The following is a 19,488-nucleotide window of genomic DNA, read 5'->3' on the forward strand; positions in this document are numbered from 1 at the left end:
AGTATTAATAATATACATCAACCACAAACTTGGAAAATTATCTAATAACTGGTCATACTACGGGAAAATGGAGTTATAGCGACGTTGCCGCTACGTGCAAGCACGAAAAAATTATTATTAATTGTTCGCCTGACTTTGGAGTTCGGACTTCGGAGGTAGTAGGTACTTGTTTGAGACTTCAGTTTGGCAACATCGCCGTTTGCAAAAATGAAAGTATACAAACAAACTTTAAGAAAACGCAATCACCGGGTTAATAATATACTTAGGACCTAACAAAATATATTTTTATTATTAAACTTTATACAAGCAAAATATGAATAATTATAAAAATAGGTTACCATATGAAAGTCCCTGTGACTCTGATAATGATTGGACTGAATCTTCTGAAGACTCTAAATGTAGTGATTCTGAAAGGTAGGGATTGCCCTGTGACTCCGATAATTATTTTTGTTTATAATACATTAGAACAAAGAGGCAATCATTTTAAAATCTGTAAATAGTTTAATTATTGCTTTTTAAATCTTGCGGATGGGTAATAAAGGTTTAACAACATCACTTGTAATGTGTACCTACTCACATTCACCAAAAAAACCTGCTTTATTTATATTATCAATTAATTAATTAGTTCAATCTCTCTGTACAGTTCGGTACCAGAATGGGATTCAGATGTGGCCGAAGATGGAGAATTAACTTACATTAAAATGAAACCAGGAATTGAGGTATCAGATGACAATCAGACTGCCTTACTTGATAATTGCGACACTTTCAAATTAAGAACTGACTTCAAAAGATCATCAACTAGAAGATCCACCAAAGGTAAACAAATTGACACACTACCATTTAGGTAACTCCAATTATATTGGTCCAAAGCACTAAATGCTTTGCACACACTTTATTTATTTCTATTCTTACTAGGGTTGCCTGGAAGAGATCGCTTGTTAGCGATAAGGCCGCCCAATGCATCCCTTGTAATTTATATATTTTGTGTTATTTGTATTTCTTTAGCAACGAAGTTTAAATAAATAAGTAAATAAATGATTTGTAAGTTTGATTATAAAATAGACTTACTAATAGTTGTTACAGTATTGCCTATAAGTCACTTGAGGTTCTACATCTTTATATAGTAAATAGTGTAATCTAAATATAAAACTCTTCTTCAGGTAGAATTTTCAGAGCTTTAAAATCAAAAAAAGCAAGAAATAAAAGTATAAATGCTGCCAAAAAGATAGACCCTGAAGAAAATAACAAAATAGTGTTAATACAAGTACGTATATTTATTCCTATTAAAATCATTTCAATCATATAGATAATTTGTTAACTAATAGTTGGATTTTGAATTGTATAAATCATTAATATATATATATCTATTAACCTGTTTCAGGTCAGTAAAAGTATGATTTTTACAAGCGATAAAAACTGTCAGATACAAAAATTATTTGGAATAAGTCTAGAGACACACAAAGATGGCAAAACATTAGTTGTTGCCGACTTTCTACCGGAAGCTAAGACAATATATACACCAAAAGTAAAACTAGGTTATTATCTTACAAAAATAAATGGAATTGATGTTAATACATATAACATTAATAATATTCTTCAGCGGGTGAATGAAGACGTTGAGAATCCACGACTAATGTTCCAAGTAGTCTCAGAAGGGCATAACATTGATATTGAAAAGTTACTGAAAAGTGCACCAGATAATTCAGTTACTCATATTCTTAAAGAATCACTGTGTTCTATACTGTACATTTGTTGTAATGACGTGGAATTCCAGAATAATGATGACAAAGGCGTCCTATATTGTTATCCGAGACCGCTTAATAACAATTTTCTTTACAACACAAGAGGTGCCTATGTAACGCTCAACCATTTAGCCCCAAAATCACTCGGAACAAGTGAACCACTTGTATCAACACTTTTACATAACTCTACACTTGTTAATGTTGCATACAAGTCACACAATGGAGACTTAATGTTGATAGCAATGCCAAACGCCGCAATAGATGTGTTTTGTATTAAACGAATTATACAAGATATAGTAAGAACACTAGAGTTTTTATATGGGTCTTTAAAAACATGTTTTACCAAACCAAAAAATGTGGAAAAGTTGGATGGGATATTTTGTCGTATTTTTGCGACTTTGTTGTTTGGTGATAAGAAAAGTGGGAATTTTCAAGAAGTAATTGGTGCTCATGCAGTATCCTTACCGTTGGAAGTGAAAATTCAGGTTGATGATGCTATTACTGAATTAGAGGCTGCTGATTATAGAGAATGGGTAGGAATTTTATTTTATTATTAGCTGGCGACTGCCAGGTTTGGCAACGTTAATCTTAAAAAAATATTTAAATCTTCCTCAATTATTCGAAAACCGCAATAAATTAGGTGCCGTAATTGTTTCATTTATCGCGAACATACATACAGATAGACACGCCTTAGAATATGGTTACGCTGAATTTTTTTTATATTATGATACTCGACAACTTTTTTCTAGAACTTATCTTAAGGCAGCATACCTAATAAAAGTTTGCGTTCGACAATATTTGCTCCGTCTTTGAAAAAAAAATTTGTAATTAATATATAGCCATTCACTGTTCATTAGATCTCGAGATTACCACTGTAATATTATTTCAGATAAAATAACACTTTATCTGAAATAATATTAGACTATAAAGGCAGTTTTAAGTTGGTTCGATAATCATCTTAAGTAAAATATTAAAAATCTAATGATACTGACTTAAATCTTATTTTAGGAAAAGTTTTCTGTATAGTCGGTTTATGAACGATAGTTTAACGTGACAACGTTTTAACAAAACATTGATGAAATTATTGCATACTTTTATGAATAACCACGATTTTTATGGATACAAAGGAGTAAATCGGACGCATAGATAAATCGAGTGGAAAAGAGATAGATGCGACGCAAGCGTACAGTGAGCGTAACGGGACAATGTGTCGTACGTTTTCGTGCATGCAGCGGGCGTATAATGCCTAAAATATTTTTTTTTCAGACAGATGACGTAGAAAACTTTCAAAGAATGTATACTGTCATTGGCGCTTGTCTTTTCTATTCTGGGCATTTACTATGTTCACACTTACAAGACAACGATTTAATAGAAATTACGTCTTATCTAAAATTAAATGGCATTCTACAATTGAGTGTTCAGAAAGATATCGAAAAGCTTGTTCTTTGGAGAGAGGTGTTTATTAATGAACATAGAAATCAAAATAAATATTCTCAAGAGTATAGGTATGTTATAATATATAAAAAATCAACGATATTTTGGTAAACAAATACTTTATTAATAATCGTCAAGCACACGCGTCCATGAACCAAATTGCCAGAGTATAAAACGAAAACCGAACAACAAAGTAGCAACCATTGGTGCTACAACCCTTTAAGACAGGGCCTCAGATTTCAGTATCTCTTCCGTGATTGTTTTTTTTTATGTCGGTAGATGATCAGTCTTTTGTGCCTGACACAGATGTTTTCCTTTCGTACGAGCTAGTGGGCAACATATATAGCAGCCCTAGGAGCTGACTGTTTTGACAGCAAGACCAAGCTTCTACTTTGGATAATTCACCAAATCGATAAAAAATTAACTACTTGTAATTTAATTTTCGAATAAATAAGTGAACATAATTGCAGGATACCGGATGGAAGATGGTTTCTCCTAATTGTTGGGAAGGGGAACTTTATACTGGCAACACTAATGGAGGCTGGCGGTTGCACTGAAGACGTGAGTAATGTATTTCCTTAACACTTGCAATCGGGACGTATATATCGGCTTAAAGACAACGTGTACGAAACCAGGTCCATAGATTTTCACAGGATCTACCCGAAGTTTGATTTATAGTTTTATAGAACAGGTGGCAAACGAGCAGTAGGATCCCCTCATTGAAACCGGCCGTGGACACTCAGACATTGCGCAAATGCGTTGCTGGCCTTTAAATAATTGGACCGCTCTTTTCTTGAAGGATTCTAAGTCGCATTGGTTCAGTAATATTTCAGTGGGAGCTGGTTCCACATAATGGTGGTGCATGGTAAAAAGTCTCAATGGGCATAACCCCACCTTTCCCATTTAATAAATGCACTTTCACTGCATTTTCAGGCAATAGGCGTAGCCCCACCGTCCCCTTTCTACGTAGAAGAATGCGAGAGCTGCGTGGAACTATTATTTGACGTTGGACTTGATAGATATTTATCTGCCTGGTTTAAATCCAACACTCAACCGCAGTTACAACTATCGCCAGAAAAATTAACGAAACAGGGAAGAAAGAAGGATATTTGTAAGTATTATACAAACCTGTATAACGTAGGTAGAAATACGGAGTAAAAACAAAAATTTTTATGTATACATAAAAAAAATTCCTAGATTTATTTTTCCACAATAAAATTTATACATTTTATATGAGTTATATTTCAGCATTAAAATCGGATATCATCCGATCAGCGACATTAAAGCTTTCAAAATCTCAACTCGATATAAAACGGAGGCACAATTCCTCAGAACAGATTAACACGGTCGACATACAAAGTGCCCATAGTACAAGCCATCATAATCTGTATTCACAATGGTATTCAAACAAATACCGGCATTCTAGTGTTGATGTCAGCTATTCCGAAGATTCTGGAAGTCTTAAGAGTACTAGGTGAGAATTATTTAATTTTAAAATAGACTAATTCCTTTATTTATAAACAATCTTCTCTTCTCTTTTCATAACAGCATAAACACAATTTGTCAGAAAGTGACGAAGCATTTCTAAGTTTAAACACAGATAAAAAACTTGATTTGACTGGACTGTTTAGTCTATTCAATTTCTTAGCTTAGTCTATTGAATGTGTTTTAAAACAGTGTCATCGTTCTTGTAAGGTCTATTTGTCTCTTTCTGGTTAATTGCATTAAACCTGTGTTTAAATGAGATGACCTGACTAAAGGTAAATTCCATTCCATTTTTAAATTTGTTACAATTGACATGACAATTATTTTCTAACATTCTTCCGTCTATATTTTTAATTTAAATAAGTTTTCGTATCACCTCCAATATCTATCATTGCAACCTGAGTGCTTCTGATTCCTCAAAGGCCTGCAACACACCCGCGATCCATCAAACAGAGTATGTATCAATCTCTGACTTTGTCAAGCAACATCAGGATGCAGCTAGTAACTTTAAATTATTTATATAAATAAATATAAAAATAATTTATTATATTCCAGTGAAATCAGCGACGATCGGATAATGGGGAGACGTGCGGATAGAGAACAAAAAAGTCGGAGAGAATCTTCAGGCTCAGATTCCGATTGGGATAAACAGGTAACATCCATACGACTAGTTTTATTCGATTGTTAATCACGTGAGCAATTTAATACAGTAGAACTCCAATTATCCGAACTCCGACTATCCGAATCGCCGATTATCCGAATCCCAAAAAATTGTCATTCTTCCCCCCGCGAAGCCAGTGTTTGCGCGTCAAGTCTTGACTTGACTTGTCTTAACTTGCCATTGTTGTTGCAACCTACACTGACTTCCCCCCGCGTGTGTAGCAAGTTAAGAAAAGTTCCGGCGCATTGCAAAAAATAGTGCAATATCAAAACGTAGCTTTTATTCTCTCCAATGGCAATTTTTTTTAAAATCCGAATATTTGATTATCCGAATGGGTCCCGGTCCCCATTAATTCGGATAATTGGAGTTCTACTGTAAATAAGAAACTTCTTTTTCGTTCCGTGACAGTTGTCCTAAATTATTCGGTTGACAGATTGACATTGAGAGGAGACAGCTTAAATTTGATTGATCATGTGTCAATCAAATACTTACTTGCCGGTAAATAACAAACGTAATTTGAAGTTCTTAATTCAAACAGAGATATTTTGTGTTTTCAATACTTATTCTAGCTTGTGATGTTTTACTAGCTGTGTACTGTGTTAACACGTTAATTCAGTGTTATAGCTTTTTTCAATAAATGGTATATTCAGTATAAAATAAAATAAAAATAGCCTTTAATTTTAAAGTTAAAGTCTCTAAGTCCTTCTCTCTCTCTTTGTTCCATGCTATGGAACAAATTTTATTCTATTCAGTACTAGAAGTTAAATTAAATTATTTATTTATTTATCCTTTATTGCCTTATACACACACACACATAACAAAAAAAACAGTTACAAAAGATATAAGGCAAAGGGCGGCCTTATCGCTTACAAGCGATTTCTTCCAAGCAACCCTAATGAGAAACAACGATAAAGAAACACCAACAGAGGGTAGACTACAAAAAATGAAAAACAACAAAAAGAAACAAGAAAACTTAAAACAAACGTTACTATAACTAATATAATAAAACAAATCAAGGAAAATATAGCAATAATAATAAATAAAAATAATTATAGACAACAATTTAAAAGCCAATAAAAAGGTTAACCTATAAAAATAAAAATATATAAGCAGAACTAATTACGATAAATTACAATATATGTGAGGAAAAATATATTAATAGATAACAATATTTCAGGACGGCAGCAGATCAAGCAACATCGACGTCTCCGATATAAGAAAGTCTTTGCTCAGCGAATTGGATAAAGTTACTGTGCATAGGTATATTAATAAAATAAATTTTTAAGTTTAAAAAAAATACGTTTTTAATAAAACTTTGCGCTGCGCTGTGCGCTATTTTTCAGAATAACAGCGGGCGAAGAAAATGTATTATTTCATTATATTAATATAGAATGTGAGCGCGGGATTCTGTTGGCTCCAGTCACTTCTATCGATGAGAGTGGCGCCCTCTATTTATATATACTTGACACGTTTCGTACGGCCTGTAAGAGGATACATGAACTGTTACAGCATGGCATCAGGTAACCAGAGTTCAAAATAACAAGCATTTAAATATCCACGAGGGAAGTCTCAAGTAAATTATTCACAAGTTATTGTTTTGAGATTTTTTTTGTGAACGACTTCGAGAAGATTTTCCAAAGAATTTCCAAAAAAAATATTTGACAGGTCTATACTTTTGTAAATAAATATTTCATATAATAGAGTACGGAAGCCCGGGCTTAAAATTGGTGAACTAGAGCTTTACAGACGAAACCAATAATTAACTTTTTTTTAATTATTAACATTGATTTTTATTTGAGAGTATTTTGAAAGGGACCGGTTTTTTTCCAACTTATTGAGAGTCTGCGTGTGTCAAAACTCCATTGTGTTGCTTTAAAATATATTGAAAATCACTTTAAAAACAAGTAAAGTAATGAATTAATCAATTACCTTAAAAATTTATAGAAACGATCTTGAGTTTATTGTTGCATCAAAATAATTATTTTAATAAAATCAAAAAAATTATTACTAAAAACCCCATACACGAATTCAAGTAGGAGTCATGTCATAAGTGCTAACTATGAAATTCAGAAATCTCAGAATCTAGATATGCATAGGCCGCGCATATCTATCTATATCCACACAGTACCGTCGCTGAAAAATTATGAAAGAATTTAAATGATTATAAATCTGTAACATATTAAAAATTTACAGACAAATATCACTAAAACTAGTGCACCAATTATGGTGAAACTTGATCTGTTACTTCTTAGAATACCTTTTGTTGTTATCTTATCTTAACTTATATTTTTAAACGAGCAATTCTTGTATATATATATATATATATAATTGGAATCTCGGAATCGGCTCCAACGATTTTCATGAAACAGTATACAGAGGGTTTCGGGGGCGATAAATCGATTTAGCTAGGAATCTAGAAAATGTCATTTTATTTGTGTTTTATCAACTTAAACATAGAATTGCTCGTTTAAAGATGTCTGTCAAATAAAAACTTAAATATGAATATAATTATCTTTATTCGATAATTATATTCATATTTCATAATATTATTAGTATGTAATTCGTACTTAAATAAAATTTCCAAAAAACACGATTTATAAAAAAAATACCGAACTAAGCTCGGTCATCCAGGTCCTTTATTTAAGTTAATAAATAATATGGACATACTTAAAATACCACATGTGACTTGATGCTACGAGAAATGTGCTCCTTTTTATAAAGTTCAATAAAACATTACATTTTCAGCTTTAAAAAGAACCAAACACGTTCAGTAAACAAGATGTTGGTCGGGGTCAAAGAACATGGCCTGTTATTCGATGTACCGCACAAAGTGTTGATTGAATGTGGAGTTAAAAAATACCAGGAACCTTACTCCTTTTGGGTAATTGGGTAAGTTAACTGACAGAATTAACATTTAGGCTCAAACTCAAAATATGTTTATTAATTCAAATTAATTCAAAATCATGGTTTTGCATGATATGATGATGAATAACATTAGATTGCATCACCAAAACATTATTGTATCATATTCTTGCAAATAATAATAATTATTATTATTATATATTCATGTAGCTAACATAATGTACACTTATGAACGTCAAAAAAAAAGAAATATTAAATGTATCTAATTTTACATTTACTGCCAGTTCTCAAATCAAGGGCGTAGAACGGAAGAGAAGAACTGGCTATAAACTCTCCACCACTCTTTTTAATCGCCAATTTTTTTTACATTTACTACCAGTTCGCAAGTCAAAGGCATGGAGTGGGCAAGAACCTCTCCACCAATATTTTTACTGCAAGTTTTAGCCATTTTTATGGCTTAAATATTTGAAGTGGAGCGAATCAATCCCAAATATTAGGTTTTTTTAATAATCGTCAAATTACGATGTTATAGACATAAAGATATGTTCAAACTATATCTAATACTTTCAGACGTCTTTAGAAAAGTCTTTAGTTCTACTTAAAGATTTATAGACAACTTTGTTGTTTCATTTAAAAACATAAGTAAATGGAGTATTGGATGATTCAATCAATCCAACGAGATGGTTGGATTGATTTGTAACAATTTAAGATATTAACACAGACTTTCTGGAATATCTTCTGAAATTTTTAGAAACAGTAATTTTAACAGATTCAAAAGGAAATATGAAAATGAGGCGTGTTTTATTGACAAAATAGTCGCCTGCGTCATCATTCCGTATCATAAATTGAAACGTAAAACGCATTATCTCACCATACATTACCTGAATATTAACTTTATTTTACTCCCTTTAATTAAACCCTGACTTATTTAAAAAATAAAATAGAAATCATTTAATACAGACCATTATGAGTCCGTATATTAATAGTAGAGTACTTATAAATATGTTAGTAAAATTATAATTAGCCGAAATAAATGAATAATTGGTTTCAGTCGGGTTATCAGCGAACCGGAGCCTCGAGAGTTATACGTTTGTTATCATGACTCCGTCCCACAGGATCTCACTGAGATCGCGTATTTGCTGTCTTATGCTGGATGATCTATCTATTTGCCGAGAAGATAGAGAAACGAGAGAGATAGAGAACAAATAGTTTTCGTCTTATGTTTACATTTCCCTTGATTGCAGCAGTTTAAGTACATATCCGTCCATTTATAATCGTGATATTTTTGTATTTTAAAAGATTAAATTATTTTTAGAATATTTGTTTTATTCGATTTATCCGCCCTTAAATGCCCAAATAACATGTCAATTAATTAACGATGTATGTTTTTGAGTATCAAGAATACGGACCAACATTATTTTCCTTTTTTTTCTGTATACATTAATTAGTTCGATTTGTTAAAAGGACTGTAGCTAACACAGTTTTTTTTCTAATTTTAGAACACTTGACAAAGTAATTTATGCTTCTAGAGCTAATCTGTCAATTTCTCTATGATTTTGACAAAATCTAGATTTCCATATAGAGGCTTCCTGACATACCGTCATACCTCCGCCATATCTCAATTTCATATCAAATTTAAAATCTTTATATACAAAATTTAAGCATGCCGTATACATATTTTTAATTTGTCAAACTATTTATGAGATTATTTTAATATACACATGAAAAATGACGATAGTGAAAATGACGACTCTTCAAATTTCTCGTTCCATTTGGAAAAGAAGGGGCAGAGTTCGTATTTAAATAATATAAATAAGCTAACCAGCTCGACGCTCGACCGTTATGCAATGGGAAAGGGGATGAATCAGGAAAAATTTTACGATTGCACTAGTGTTCCGAGAGTTTCTCATAAAGAAGACTTCTGTCATGTCAAACTGGTAACTTTTATGACTCTTAATTTATGCAAAACACACAATCACCTTTTGATCGTATTTGTCTAATATGTGTGTTACACAATCTGTTTCTCACCTGTTGCTAGCTAGTTAAGAGACTTACTAGAAGAAATAAGTTGTACTTTGGTGCGCAATCGAAATAAATTGGGGCATTACAACCATGCATTTGCCTTGCAAAAAGCCGCAAAGTTTATCAATAAAGCGGGTATCTAAGCTTACAAAAGATATCAGGTGGGATATGAAGACTAAGGGCCTGTTTCACAATGTATGGATAAAGTACCAAATAGCTATGCAACACATAAATTATTCGAAAAATAAAAGTTCCGAATAAGATACTTCGTATTTCATGACAAATAGCGCTACCTGACAGTCGTGAAACGCAAAAATACTGTTTATCCTACCAATAAGTAATAAATAGCTTATTTGGAACTTATCCGGACATTGTGAAACAGACCCTTAGTATCCTATGACCGTCGGTTGATACAACATTATTTTTATTTTTTTTTCCTCGGAAAGAAAGCACTACGAAGAGTGTATTCTGGAAAGAATTGTAAATTTCAGGACACGATTCACAAATTAAAAGACAGTACGAAGAAATTACTGCATATATTGGAACAAATAAATGCGAAAACTCGTAAAAAACTCCGGATTTGTGATGATACCGTTGACAATGATGGCGTTGTTCAACCTAAGTCTTTGTTAGGAGTAAGTTTTTTATACTCAGTTCCAGAACATAATGCCCCATATCAAATGACACTTTTTTATCTAGCTTCAAGTGTATTTTCTTAATTTATTTATTCAATTACAGAAATGGCTAAACTCACAATAAAAATAGACTATAATACATAAAATACAAAATTAATTAAAATAACATAAAACACAGTATATTCTAACCCCTAATACCCTCCAAGTATACCCTCAAATCAGATTACACTACCGCCATACGCTCACCAAATAGGTCGCTCTCCGGTGAAGAGTCGAGAAACCCATTAAGAATCATTAATTATTAATGATGTTTGACATTCTTGACGGCATGAGCGCCTGTAAGATACGAATTAGAATATGAACCTATATTATATATGTAGCAGCGGCGGCCTTAGCGGGTGGCGAACATTGCAATCGCCCGGGGCCTCGCTCTTCCAGGGGCCTAGTGCAAAAACCCAAGCACATTTTAAAAATTATCATATTTTTAACTACTTTTATTTGAAACTTGAATTTGATTTCAATTACTTATTAATGTTATAACATAACGGTAAATTAAAATAGAGTTAGTTAACTAATTTATTAACTCAAAATATAATTGAAAAATTCATTATATGTGTATTCATGACAAATATCAATTGAATTGAGCGTACCAATTCTTATAAGGCCGGCAGCGCGATTGCGAGCCTTTTGACAGTCACTCGCACTGTGTCTCCTAGGGCGGGGCGGTATTACTTAACATCATGTGAGCCCCTCTAAATCCTGTAACATATAAATAAATAACCTAATCCAAACAACCAGACCTACTTTCACATCACATACTTTTCGCGAAGGATAAAGGTCCTCGTTAAGACCTGCCGCCCGGAGCCTCGCATTCGGTTAGGCCGCCTCTGTCCGTAGGTACGTGTATTAAAACTGAAATATTCCATTGTTTAATACTGATGAACACAATAAAGGCATACATATTATGTAGAACATTTTTCTAGTTAAATACCCAGTAAATTTACTTTAAACATTAATTTAAATACTAATAACTTTTAAATAATAATTTAATGAGCTAATTAATTTAGAACACAATTTACGATTTTAAGAAAAAAGCCATCATATTTGCAGATTTCGGCTTCACAATTAAATGTATCAGATATAGTTCCAAACGAAGCCTTGGTCCGGCTTGAATTACAGACTAGGATTATGAAAAATATCACTATAGACGTACGTAATCTTATATTATTAATAAACAATTTTTAAAAAAGTTCTTGCGTACAAAGTACACAATATGTCAGAAGTGAAACTTCTTTGTAAATTAATTATTACTAAGGCAAACGCCCCAATAGATGATAATGTACCAGTATATATCATTCGATGTATTTGTATATCTATATTCATACTGTTTATACATTTGTATGCTGTGCTAATGACTATAAATAATTATAAAATCTGCGTATACTGCACAAGACGTTATCCGACAGAATTGCCATCTAAAATTCTAATATGTAACTCCTAAACTAAAACATCAACCAATAGCGCGCATGTTTTCTCGATCTCTCTTTCTCACTCGCTCTCAATCGCTTTCTCCCTTTTATCGTTCCGTAAAATTTTTACCTACATACGCCTAAAGAAGTTCACTTCAAAAACTTTCTGCGCTCGGTTTTATCTACTTATAAGTATGTATTTACTATTTTATAAGCGTATAGTTTGTCCCACTGAGGGGCTCATTCTAGGGATGCTTAAATAATAAAAAAATGTGTTATCAATAAAATGTATACGATATTCCCTAATTATTTTAAGTATGAAGATGATGACTGCTCCGTATACAAGAGGTTAACGAGAAAATGTAATTGTATGAATAATATAAACTACAATGACCTAGTGATTCATTTCAATGAGAATACAAAATATACGACAAACAGTTTTGGCGAGATTGTAAAAAATATGAGAATTTTGAAGAAGTTTTTATACATGGGCGGTGAATATACGAAGAATGCTCTTATGTTTCTTAATGAGGTAAGAGGTTAACAATTCTACAAATACATTCTAATAGCATGAGCAGATCATGAATTTGTTGGGCTCTGGACTATTATGGGGAAGGCCCCGTGCGAAAAAATACACCGACCAAATACAAGCGACGGGAGACCTTATGACTAAATATGATTTTTTTTATTTAAAATATTGATATATTACTACGTTGTCCATGCGTAGCATTTACGTTTTCTTAATTAGTAATTTTGTATGTTTTGCAGACAGTAATCTTTATATACCTACCTGATAACAGCTACGGTTCATACACTTCTTGAACGTATCCAATAATTTGTGTTTCTTAATAGGACCATACTTTTATACAAAAAATCTTTTGATCTGAATGAAAGAAGGGCTATAAATCATCAGACACATTCCTGCGTCTATTTTAATGATCATTTTTCAACTATCGTTTCGCCCAATCGAACATCGTCTAGTAAATTACAAAATGAAGAAAATTTCAATTAAAATACCAAACAATTTGTAATATAGTAGTTTTATAATGTATGACAGGGTCTATTAGAATCAAAGGTCCCGGAAAAGATTGAAATAATCAACGGATGTACCAACGCAGACATATGCGGCATTTTCGACGAACATTCCATTGTTATTGTTTGCATATCGTGGCCTTGCAAAAATGAGTACTTTGGTGATTCAAGCAGTCAGGTTTGTAAACAATAATAACTTGTTTTTTTAATATCAAAATCAAGCTTAATATTCTTTATTTTCGAAGTATCCATTCTTTCGTGTTGTTCTTTTAAACATTCAACGTGCCTTTGTATATACCGGAAACCCTATTGTTGACATTTGAGTTCTACAACTCGGTGAATAACAAACTTCATCACCACTCTCTTTTAAGGCATTAACAGCGACGTTCTTACATAAACTATGCGAGTTCGAAGATGGCAGACGGTACTTGAACTTTAGTTCAAAGATAACAAACGATATAAAAAAGGTTTTACGAAAGAGATCGTCTCATTTAGACGTTGAAATTATCGAAACACTCCACGAAGTACTGAATTTATTAAGGCCGATCTTTGTGAAGAATCCAAATGTTTCTTACATCTGCAAACCGGCCAATGAAGGTAAAACACTTGTTAACAGAGCACAAAACACGCAATGTATAAGCCCTTATAGATATGGAAATGTATTTTGGGCAGAAGTTGAATATAGGAGAAAGATATTACCAACTTTCACTGATTAGGTAATTATAGGCCGATGCAATTAAGAGGCAACTTGATAGCATGCGTACTCCGTAAATTAGGAGATTAATATTCTGGCTTCAAGAGTAGATACTATGTAAATATGTTTCTTGGATCAGTACGGTTCAAAGAACTACACCAAATTTAGGTCGCTGTCATATTTTTTATTCTTTGTTAGGGTATGCCAATAATTTCTAAGTAACGAAGTCGTTAAATCAAATCTATTTATTAAATAAAAGAAGGTATGGCATATTTAAATATATATTAAATTGCTGATTATTTTTCCTATTTGACGATTTAAACGTGATTGTTATTTATTTCGTTAAAAAATGAGACCGCACATTACGGTGCCACGATAAAAGACATTCTTATGTTTTTAAAGAAAAATGTTTTGCTAAAATTCTAAACAAAGTTACAGTTATCGTACCGTACCCAAGGAAATCAAACATGAGAAAACATTAAAATTGCCGTTATACAACTTTGTTCCCCGGGGCAAGCGATATACCTACAGTTAAAGTTACTAAGGCCAATGAATGTTATGATGTTTTTAATTAAATTACGTATGCATATTTCGATTATTTGCGCAATCAAGTTGCATCTTTGATTTAGATTCGTTCACAAAAATCCAGCCGCGTTATATAGATTTTTTTTAGGTATTGGCAGTAGAACGATAAAAGATTTGGTTGAATCCCGCGACCATATGACGATAAATGAGATTTTCATGCATTTAGACTTACTAAGCAATTTCAGTAAAATTGATTTTGGTAAAGATGAGTTGGTGTTGAATTTGCCAGCGTTGATACTGCTCTTTAAAGATTTATTAATGGAATATGATAATAGCGAAATGAATATATTGATTATGAATATGTTAACAAATCTTATGGCGAAACATATCAAACAAACTGAAGATGAAAAGGATAATAAATCTAACTTAAACGCCATCAATGATGTCACAACTAAGGTAATTCATTACGAGTAAACAATTGTTCTATATTTCTTACTTTATAATCTTTATATAGACACGTGGGTGACCAGTCTTCTGTGTCTGTGGCGTAACTTTACCATCTGTGCCCCGTGGCAAAGTCTTGTAATTGACCTATCAGTAAAAATCGCCACGTTCGGTTTGTACCGAACTTTTAAAGCAAAAGCGGCATTATAACGTCCAGCCCATTTAGAAGGGTTTAATGTTATTGAAGTTGAAAACTCACTTTCTTTATTAGATATAAAACTTCATAAAATATTCCATCTTTTGATACTATGCCCCAAAAAATTTTAAATTTGTTGAACTGTTTAAAAAAAATTGCTTTGCTTTTATGACAGTCTTAAGTACTAACGTAAAATTACTCGTCACTGGTAACGTGTACAACTCCAAAAATGAATCAACATCTTATTGCACTCTCACAACTTGAAATTTTAATATGGTCTTTAGTTGTCTCACTTTGGATTTCAAGCAGAACCTATACAATATACTTATTTTTGAGCTCGCGGTTTCCTGGGCAGGCGCCCTCTTGCATACACCGTTGATTTAGCATTTAGAAAGAAACTCTTTTAGCCGTGATTCGAAGTCACGACTTCACGAGTCGAGAGACGACACGATGATTTAATATTAAACTGCTCTCTAATATAGATTAGGTCATATAGTAATTACTAATATCCTTATTGTTATAGGATGAAAGCATGATCGTTGATAAAGTTGTTTAAATTGCATTGTTGTGTCTAACAATTGAAAAAAATAATAATTAGTTACTTAACATATTTAGTATTTATGAAATTTCGTTAAATACTTCAAGAGTTTTTCTTTTCGGTAGGTATAGCCCAAAATCTCCCAATAGAGATCAGACACCAAAAATTTGTTTAAGCAGATTTCGAATGTATTATTTTGATTAGGCATATTGCAAGCCAAAGAAAAATACTTGGCCTCTTAAAGAAACGCCTATAATGTATCCCTTCGACGTTTTATAGGTGTGTGTGTTTAGTATTTACCTACTGAGAGTTTGTTCTTGGAATGTATGTTGATGAATGAGACCTAAGAGGGATAAATACATTAGGTATCGTGTTATTTTACAGCCAGTTGAAAAGAAAAACGAAGCTATTCAAATGCCTCCGAAAAAGAACTCCAAAAAGACCGGAAAAAGTATGAAAGGACTGGGCGCGTCCCCTGTGAAACTATTGAATTTGTCTAGACGGAAAAGTAAGTTAAAAAGACTTCCAAATTGATTTTTTATTAAATTTCACAAAGGGTCGTTTGAATATTACATGAGGGAGGGGGGGGATTCATTTTTCGAGGATTCCTACAAACAATTAATAGGTACAATTATATACTTTTAGTTTTTCATCTTTTACAATAATTTTATTTCAATCCGCATCTATATTGGTAATTTCCGTAGAATGTTTAGTACCTATAAGTATTCCAAGTGATTTGATAATGGCGCGTAATTAGATCGTGGGCACATTTTAAGGAATTCAAATTCAGTTACAGATTGGGAACCTGCAAAGAACTTCAATCGATCAAGAAAATTCAGTAAAGGTACCAACATATTTCGATCGTTATTGCACTCATACATACAATTATCCAACGGTGCGTACAGCCGAATTAAGACCGCGCGAACTCAACATTGAGAACTCTACTCTGTAGAGCCAACTCTTTATCCATAAACTTATAACTTTATAAAAATAAGTTATCTAACTCGCTTTTATATTATTTTGTCTTTGTCACTTACCTATACCTAACAAAACGTCCGTATGTAAAAAAAATAGACATAAACTTCAAACTTAACGTTTACTAATAGTTATACTATAACAGGTTTTCAAACATTATATATTTTTTATTATAAAAAATGTATAATATATGCTCTGAGTATATCGTCTGTATTGATTAAGACTTGCATTTAATTATTATTTAGATGTTAATTAGAAAAATTATTTTTAAATTGATTTCAATTAAAGAAGAAGCAAAAAAGAAAGAAAGTAGAAATGCCGATATTTTTGGTTTAACAATTATTTTAATTTAATCCCGTAGTTTTCTTTTTGTAATTTCTACAGAATGTTTAGTATAATCTTTCCAAGTAATTTGATGATGCGTAAGTAGCTTGTAGACTTAACATTTTAAAGAATTGAAATCCAGTTACAGATTGGGAACCTTCTAATAAATTCAATCAATCAAGAAAATTCAGTAAAGGTACATATTTCTTTTGATTGTTTTTTATTTTAGCCCGCTCATTTTAATATCTTAGATACGTGCTTGTTTCCTCACATCGTTTTACAGTACAGCATGCACTACGTAATCGCACTCTAACAAAATCATGGTACAGCTGAAGTTTGAACATGTTACCTCAAACTTGAGCATTATGAACTATAGAGCCTTCAGCCAACCTTTGATTCATAAACTCGCTTACTTTTGTTGAAACTAAAAAGACTGGTTGAAAGGGACAAAAGTTTTATTTATCAAACAATCAAGATTTTATGGTATAAATTGCACAATCTTTAGGTGTGGTGTTTTGGTTTAGTTTATTACAGTTTTATATCCTTATTTTACTTTCAGATATGAGATCTTCAATCATAGTGGTGCCAATAGAAAAATAACACATATAAATAAATAAGTTTATTAAATAAAAACCAGCAATATATTATGCTTATAGCATTTGTTATAAAACATTCAATAAAATATTTTTTTTTATACAAACATCCTTTTTTTCATTACTAAGTTATAAGGGTTATGAAACTCCTTTTTCCCTCTAAAATATCATTATACAGAGATAAAAAAAATAAAAACAAGCAGTTAAATGCTGAAAGGAATATGTTACAGACATTGTTTTAATGAAATATGTGAGATCTTATGTCAGTATTATTTAGTCAAATTCTCTACTATTATCCATTCTATTGTGGTAAGTCAAACTTCTTTTATTCTGAGGATGAGGAGCATTTGATTTAAAAAGCATAGCTAATAAAATATAAAACCCACCAACAATTTTACTAAGAAAATCTAGAAAACCTAAAAGCATAGGAGTAGAGTTTTTAATTAATATAGATATTTCCCTCAACAAAGCTAAAATAAAATTACCAAGGAAATTAACAAATGCTGTACTGCCTGTGAATATGGCAATAACAAATGCAAAAATAAAAGTGACAAACTCTTTGGCGTTTCTTATTGTTAATGCACTTTTCAATGTTTCTTTAATTTCACTAAAACTTTCATTTAAATTTGATGTAACTTCTTTAACTTGGCTTACATTCTTCTTAGGCTTTTTAGTAGCTCCTGTTAGTATTGGTTCTAATTCTAAATATGAGTCTGTGATAGGTCTTATGCAATTTAATGTTATTAGTATTTCATCAACTCTGAACTTGATATTTTTTACTTGAAACCAGAATGGGCCGAATGGTTGATTATCTATTTCTGTCCACAAACAAAGGCTAGGTGATACATTAACACTTATAGCGTTTGAATCCGTTATACCAATCCAATGTAACAATGGATACACAGAACGAAGTCTTTGAAGAGCTTCAATCATATCCCTTTTGATTTCTGCTTCAGCGGCACTTATAAGAACAACATCACGATAGCCAATTCGTTGATCTACAAGTCTTCTTTCAAGATAGCGGCCTAAGAAAATGCGAGAGCGCAGTAAATCTTTAACATATTTTTTTACGTTTAAAACAGCCATATCTTCAATTCTTTCCAACTGGGACGAATTTTCAGACGAATCTACAGACGGACTTTGCACTGAAACACTCATTTTGTATGCGTTGTTTGAAGAAAAAATAAAGTGCAAATTAATTCCTAAGATATCTCAACCATAACAAAAGCTTAGAAAATGTAAATAATTTCTGACAGCCGTCATATAGATATGACAGATGCAATAGAGTGACACTGACTGTAACTACTACATTTTTTTTTAAATTTATTTCTTAGCCGGATACAACTCCATTGGCACTAACTACTACATTGGAATCAGTGATGCCAATTTATATTGAATATTCCCCCTTGGCAGTAATGCCAAGGCCTGAGACGAACTGAAAACACCACTAATATTATATATATATCATTTTAAAACCCCAACACAACACAACCATTTTGTTGCTCAGGAGATTTTTTTTTCGACCTTATAGCATTTTGATATTTTAGTTAAGTGTAGTGAGTGTAGATGGGGGTTTATATTGAATTTAGTGTATTGGTTGGGTTTGAGGCTTAATATAAATTGTATAGACACATTTTCTAAGAAAAAGATCTTAAAATCTTACAGAAAATAAAACCCTTGAACGTCTTATTTCTCTCAAAATTTGTCGGACAACTCCCTAGTTGGCATCACTGATTGGAATGATAGATAAGTCGCACTTGACATCATTTACAACAGATAATGTTTTGGGTAGGAACATTATCTTGACGAGTTAAAATCACTGTTGTCTAAAACCAGCAACATTTTTTACCATATTCT

General features: G+C 32.1%; 3 protein-coding genes across 4 annotated transcripts; 2 read left to right on the forward strand and 1 right to left on the reverse strand.

Annotated features, from left to right (window-relative positions):
* The first annotated feature begins 160 nt into the window (after window positions 1–160).
* LOC110999317 (protein inturned) lies at window positions 161–9,501 on the forward strand. Its single transcript, XM_022268325.2, has 13 exons — window positions 161–414; window positions 644–816; window positions 1,161–1,264; window positions 1,382–2,275; window positions 3,009–3,247; window positions 3,647–3,737; window positions 4,110–4,287; window positions 4,425–4,650; window positions 5,217–5,313; window positions 6,500–6,582; window positions 6,666–6,842; window positions 8,068–8,211; window positions 9,236–9,501. Exons 1-13 carry the CDS (start codon window positions 314–316, stop codon window positions 9,339–9,341), a joined length of 2,613 nt encoding a protein of 870 aa, XP_022124017.2. The 5' UTR covers window positions 161–313; the 3' UTR covers window positions 9,342–9,501.
* A 295-nt stretch (window positions 9,502–9,796) lies between these two features.
* Window positions 9,797–17,909, forward strand: LOC110999318. 2 transcript variants are annotated; one of them, XM_022268326.2, is made up of 11 exons: window positions 9,797–10,121; window positions 10,698–10,841; window positions 11,952–12,050; window positions 12,627–12,842; window positions 13,368–13,520; window positions 13,714–13,939; window positions 14,710–15,017; window positions 16,124–16,247; window positions 16,530–16,583; window positions 17,181–17,234; window positions 17,598–17,909. In XM_022268326.2, the coding sequence occupies exons 1-11, from the start codon at window positions 9,906–9,908 to the stop codon at window positions 17,636–17,638; spliced, it is 1,635 nt and encodes a 544-aa protein (XP_022124018.2). In that variant the 5' UTR covers window positions 9,797–9,905; the 3' UTR covers window positions 17,639–17,909. The 2 variants fall into 2 exon arrangements, with proteins under 2 accessions (XP_022124018.2, XP_045490643.1); XM_045634687.1 differs by lacking the exons at window positions 13,714–13,939; window positions 14,710–15,017.
* LOC110999319 lies at window positions 17,643–18,880 on the reverse strand. The gene has a single exon (XM_022268327.2). The coding sequence runs from the start codon at window positions 18,787–18,789 to the stop codon at window positions 17,905–17,907; it is 885 nt and encodes a 294-aa protein (XP_022124019.2). The 5' UTR covers window positions 18,790–18,880; the 3' UTR covers window positions 17,643–17,904.
* Between the last annotated feature and the right edge of the window lie 608 nt (window positions 18,881–19,488).

Source organism: Pieris rapae, chromosome 3 (genome assembly GCF_905147795.1).
Source record: "Pieris rapae chromosome 3, ilPieRapa1.1, whole genome shotgun sequence".
Classification (NCBI taxonomy): Eukaryota; Metazoa; Arthropoda; class Insecta; order Lepidoptera; family Pieridae; genus Pieris; species Pieris rapae.